General features: G+C 52.5%; 1 protein-coding gene across 5 annotated transcripts in view; it reads left to right on the forward strand.

Annotated features, from left to right (window-relative positions):
* SPDYC (speedy/RINGO cell cycle regulator family member C) overlaps positions 1-4,442 on the forward strand; it is a 46,960-nt gene extending 42,518 nt beyond the window's left edge. For 4 of the 5 annotated variants that reach the window (XM_070564260.1, XM_070564259.1, XM_070564262.1 and 1 more), the window contains 4 exons: positions 135-193; positions 457-542; positions 646-817; positions 896-4,442. In XM_070564260.1, coding sequence (XP_070420361.1) covers positions 135-193; positions 457-542; positions 646-817; positions 896-1,609 — 1,031 coding nt within the window. In that variant the 3' untranslated portion in view covers positions 1,610-4,442. The remainder of the gene's footprint in view (positions 1-134; positions 194-456; positions 543-645; positions 818-895) is intronic. The other variant, XM_070564263.1, reaches the window with a different exon arrangement.
* The last annotated feature ends 1,423 nt before the right edge of the window (positions 4,443-5,865 follow it).

The raw sequence follows: 5,865 nt of genomic DNA on the forward strand, positions 1-5,865 counted from the left end.
CAGGTGACCCCGGTTTGGCAGAAGGGGTGTGGGTCGTGTCAGAAAGCGAGTTCAGTGGCCGCTTGGCCTTTGGAACTTCGTCTTGGGGAGGGTGGGTGGTAACCCCAGTCCACCGTTTCTCCTCTTTACCCCAGAGCACAGTTTCCTCCAGGAATTCCTCTCCAAAGATCCCTGTTTCCAGATTTCGGATAAGGTGAGGGGGCACAGTGGCGGTAGAGGCCGGGAGTCACTTGGGGAAGGCTGAATTAGTGGGGTTGGAGGGCTGCTAATTCACTGGGTCCCCTGGTCTGGTGGAGGGAGCGCCTCCCTTTTAAACTCTCATCTTTCGGGCCCTCCCCACCATTTTACTCCCCCTCCCCACCCCCACCCCAAACTTCCTTGGGTGCACAGGGGCTGTGCAGCCCCTCCCCCAGTGTCTCACTCACCCCCCCCCCCCCCCCCGTTCTGTCTTCACAGTACCTCCTGGCCATGGTGCTGGTCTACTTCCAGCGCGCCAACCTGAAGCTCAGCGAGTATACCCGCAGCAACCTGTTCTTGGCGCTGTGAGTGGCCCCGGCGGGTGGTGGAGACCCTTGCTGGGAGCCAGAGGATGGGGCAGGGCAGATGCTTAAGGCCCCTGCTCCCTGCCCCCGCCTCTGCGGCCAGGTACCTTGCAAATGACATGGAGGAGGACCTGGAGGACTCCAAATGTGTGATTTTCCCGTGGGCCCTGGGCAAAGATTGGCGGCGGCGTGTGTCAGGCTTCCTGCACCAGAGGGACAAGCTGTGGGCACGGATGGGCTTCCGGGCCGTCGTGAGCCGCCAGCGCTGTGAGGAGGTGAGGACCAGCATCCTGGGGTGGCAGAAGGAGGCTGGACCTCCCACCCCCGTTTACCATCCACTCTACTCATGCCAGGTCATGGCCAAGGAGCCGTCCCACTGGGCCTGGACTCGGGAGCGGCGACCCCACCACGGCAGGGCTCAGAGGAGCCGTCCAAAGGCCCGGGTTCCTCTCCCCCGAGGCCCCGGCCTCTCACCACCCCACTGTTCCCTCTGTGGCTTGCCCCCTCGCCGCAGCCACTGCTGCCGCCACCCCCGCCCCTTGCCCATCTTATCCAAGTGCCCTTCCCCGGACCCTGAGTGGCATCACCCTCCCTCCCAAGCCTGTCTCTCGGTGCCTGAAGACCCCTGGGGTGGGAGCTTCCTCATCGTCCTGCCCCCTGAGCTGCAACTGGAGCCAGGCACCTACACCCTCCAGAGTGAGTTGGGGACAGGAGCTGGGGGTGGGCTTGGGATCCCAGGAGGCAGGTGTGGGGCCCAACAGAATGGGAATGAGGGGCGTGGGCTTTTGGGTCCAGCTGGCCTGGGCACCGCCCCAGCTCTGCCACCTCCTAGCTGTGTGAGCTTGACAAGTTTCCTCTCTGCACCTCTCTCTCTCCTTCTCCCCCAGTTTTCCCAAAGCTTCCACAGTGCCCTGGGCGCTGGCACTGGCTCGCAGGGTGAAGAGCAGCCTGCTGGCTTGCCCACTGGCCCATGGCGCTACTGGCTGTGGCCCCCCTGGCCTCCTGTCCTACGGGCCTCAGGCTGGCAGTGCTGCCCATGTCCTCTGCCCCCTACTCCCAACCTGTAACTTGTCCCCACTCGGACCAGGGCCCCCTCTAATAAACTCCTGTCCGCAGGACACCAGCTGTGCTTAGGCTCTAGCCTGGTTCCTTGACCCAGGGTGAGGGTGGGAAGGGAGTTCAGGGGAGGGGGGGGTCTGCCAGGCTTAGGTACCAGTGGTTGAGACCCGTGAGCACAGGCTCCAGCAGCTCCTCCCCTTCCCATGGGTGGCAGTCATCCTGAGCCTCAGTTTCCCCTCTATAACATCACCTCTGGATGATGAGATCTACAGTGTAGACGGGATTGAGTGGGATGAGCTGTGTACAGCCCTTAGGAGAGGGCCTGGAACCTTGTAGACAAAAAAGCTGAAATGGAAACACCTCTATAGTCATTCTAGAAATGCCTGCAGGGCCAGGCCTGTTCAGAAATAAGAAACAGTCCTTGCCCTGGGCCGCAATCAAACATAATATAATTATTATACTACAGCCCCTCCCCCCCAAAAGTAAATTTGTTAATGAGAGAGCAGGGAAGGCTTTCCAGAGGGTGGCATTGGAACTGGATGATATCAGGTTTGCCCATGGGGGGCGAGGGGGCGGTTGTGGGGAAGGATACTCCTGGAAAGACAGTCTAGACTAGAGTAGTGACTAAGATTGTAGTCTCGGATGCCAGACAGCTTAAGTTCAAATTCCAGGTTCCTGTGCGACCTTGGCATGTAATTTCATCTCCTCCATTGCCTCATCTGTAAAATGGGCATTCTACTAAAATGGGTGTTGGGAGGTTTGAATGAGCTAATCCCTGGAAGGGTTTAGAACAGTGTCTCAGGAACAGAGCTCAGGGAGCTAGGGCGTTACCGGCAGAGGGAACTGCTTCCCAGAGGGCAGGGGGTGTGGAGAGAGGTGGAAGGAAGGTGGAGGAGGTTGGGCAAGTCCACAAGGGTCCGTTGGCAGAATCCCCTGCGTGCTCTATCCGTGGCTCCCGAGGAGCGAGGTGGTAAGAAAGCCTGGAGATCGCGGACCTTAGAAGCCAAGACAACGACTATGAAGTATTTTTAATTTGTTTTTCAAATAGCTAGTATGTTCACATGTACATTTTGAATTTTGAACCAAGAGTCATCTCCTGCCCCTGACTCCAGCCACCTGGTTCCCCTCCCTGGAAGCAATGACAGTAACAGTTTATGTCCTTCCAGAGAAAGAATCTAAACATCCATAACCAAATGTGGTGTAATAAAACAGATATAGATTTGGTCTTTGTCCCTGGTTCCTGGCACAGAGCTCCTAAAACCCTTGGAGTCTCCTGAGTGACAGGGGTGTCTTTTGTTATTTATAATGAGCCCCTTTCAACCACAGCTGAGTTTATGCTAATGAGGTGACTCAAGTAGGGCACCTACAGGGCTTCAGGGTGGGGGCTGGTCCCCACAAAGACCAATCTAGAGGGGGGGAACTTTCAGCTCCCCCACCACCTCCAGGGAGGGGAGGGGGTCCCGGCTGGAGATCTAGAGAGTTTCTGGGTTGGTGAACAGAGATGTGCTGGGAGGGTGGCTCCCTGGAGAGGGCAAGGATGCTCTGCGCTCCTCCCCCCATGCCTTGCCCTGTGCACCTCTTCTATTTGGCTGCTCCTAAATTGCATCCTGTATCCTAAACTGGAATAGTAAATAAAGCACTTTCCTGAGTTCTGTGAGTCTTCTAGCAAATTATAAACCTGAGGATGGGGTCGTGAGCACCCCCAAATTTGTAGTTGGCCAGACAGGAGTGTGGGTCTGCTGGGCATCCCATTTGTGCTGGTGGTATCTCGTGGGACTGAGCCGTTAACCTAGGAGTCTGCACTAACTCTGGGAATTAGCATCAGAATTGAAGGGAATTGTAGGCACCTAGTTGGTGTTGAGAGTTGGAGAATTGGTGTGGAAAAAACACATGTATTTGGTATCTGGAAAAAAACACAGTGGGTGTGAGAAGTGGTGTTAGAACAAAGACCACACCAGATAAGCATATATGTCCCACCCCCTTTTTTGAAAACTCAAATGTATCCTGTTGTGCATTTAACATATTTTGAAGATGGGTCCTTATCCATACATTCCTTTTGACAGCTGGATAGTATTCCTCTTTAAGGATGCAAGGTAACTTGTTCCTTATTGACGCCATTCGTTTCCCGAATTGTGCTATTCCACTCAGTGCCACAGAGTGTCACTAAGACCTTTAAGGAAATCCTTATGCAAACATGAAAAGATATCTGTAGAATGAATTCCTAGATGCATTGCTCAGCCAAAAGCCGAGTCAGAATTGTCATTTCGATGATCTTCACCAAATGTCCCTCTCTAGAGGCGATGCGCATGTTGCACGCCCCCACCTCTAGCAGTGCATGTAAACGTGGTTTTCCAGAACACTCAGCAATCAGTGAGGTACCGGATTTTTTACCTTTGCCAAACTGATAAATGGAAAATAGTCTCTTGCTGAAGTTTTAATTTGCTTTTCTTTTGAGTGAGCTTAAGCATTATTCCATGTTTAAGAGCTGTTTGTCTTCTCTGAACTGTCCTTGTCTTTGCCTGTTTCTCCACTGTTTTTGGTTTCTGATTGACAAACAAGGGTTTGAAGGGAAAATAGCCCTTCAAGATGTAAATTGTATTTTGTTCAGTTTATCATTTTGACTTTGATGGACAGATTACAGATTTTTTTATTGAGGTCATAATAGTTTATAACATTGTGAAATTTCAGTTGTACATTATTATTTGTCAGTCACCATATAAATGTGCCCCTTTACCCCTTATGCCCACCTCCCAACCCCCTTCCCCTCTGATAACCACTAAACTGTTCTCTTTGCTGGAAAGATTTTTTAATGTAGTAAAATAAATTTTTTATGGCTTCTGGGTTTTGTGTCATAGTTAAAAAGACCTTTTCCACACTGAGATGACTGAAAAACTCCTTTAGCTCCTGGCTGTGTTTTTGCTTCCTTTTTCTTTTGTGTGTGTGTATATAAGAAAGAATGCCGTGAGCTAACATCTGCCGCCAATCCTCCTCTTTTTGCTGGGGAAGACTGGCCCTGAGCTAACATCTGTGCCCATCTTCCTCTACTTTATCTGTGGGACACTGCCACAGCATGGCTTGATGAGCAGTGAGTAGGTCCACGCCCCAGATTGGAACCTGTAAACCCCAGATCGCTGAAGCTGAGCATGGAAACTTAACCACTGTGCCACCAGGCTGGCCTCTGTTTTCATTTTTTACATTTAAATCTTCAATTCGTCTGGAATTTATCATATACAAAATCCCCTCCTGTTTTCCTAATGCTTTTTATTGAAAAACTCATCTTTTCTCAACAAATTTGAAACACTACTTTTATTATATCCTAAATTCCTGTCTGCATTTGGACCTATTTCTAGATTTTTCTATCTTCCAATGATCTATGTGTGTCAGTACCTCTTTCTAACTACTGCATTTAATTATTATAGATTTGTCTTTGCTACCTCTCCGCAGCATCTTCCATCCCCCAGGCGCCTGCTCCCTGTGACCCAGTCACTTGGCAGTTCCCCTCATTGGCTGTTCCCTCAGCCTCTGGACCTTTGCACATGTTGTTCCTCCTCCTAGAACACTCTCCGGCACCTCATTGCCTAGTTAACTCGTACTTCCTTAATCCCCAAAACTGAACCAGGAGAGCCCCCCCACCCCCACCGCCTGCAGGGGCCGGTCTGCCTTAGTCATGGGTCTCTGCTGTGCAAAGACCTGCCAGAAGGGTTTAAGTCAAGATTGGACACATAAATGCTGAATGGAGAAGAGCAAAGAGGCCAGGAGCTGGCCAGGTGAGGGAGCTCAGCAAGTCATCTGTTTTCCTCATCTCTTAACTGGGGAGTGAGAATGGGCTCAGATGAGATCAGCGGCTCTTACCCTTCTTGGGGTCACGGGCCCTAAAATCCTAGGAGAGCTTTGCACTGTTTCCTCAACGAAATGCTCGTGAATACATCCTTTAAGGGCTGCAGCAGCTGCTGGCCGAGGCCCCGAGGTCGGTGAGAAGACCCGAGCAGGGCGCCCGCCGCAGTCCCCCTCGCCCCGACTTCTTGGCTCTCCAGCTCCTAAGGTCCTAGCAGTTCCAGAGGCAGGATCTCTGGGTCCTGGGGGGTCCTGCCGCCCCCTCCTGGGTAAGGCGGCACAGGGCGCTCCCAATCGGCTTGGGGAGAGGGCAGGGATGCCCACCTCTTGCAGTTTCCCGGTTCAAGAAACCCCAGGGCGCGAGAGAAAGACGGGCTCCCACCGTCGCTCAGCTCCGTCCCATAAACCAGGGCCGAGAGGGGCAGGGACT

The sequence above is a fragment of the Equus przewalskii genome, chromosome 11 (assembly GCF_037783145.1).
Source record: "Equus przewalskii isolate Varuska chromosome 11, EquPr2, whole genome shotgun sequence".
Taxonomy (NCBI): Eukaryota; Metazoa; Chordata; class Mammalia; order Perissodactyla; family Equidae; genus Equus; species Equus przewalskii.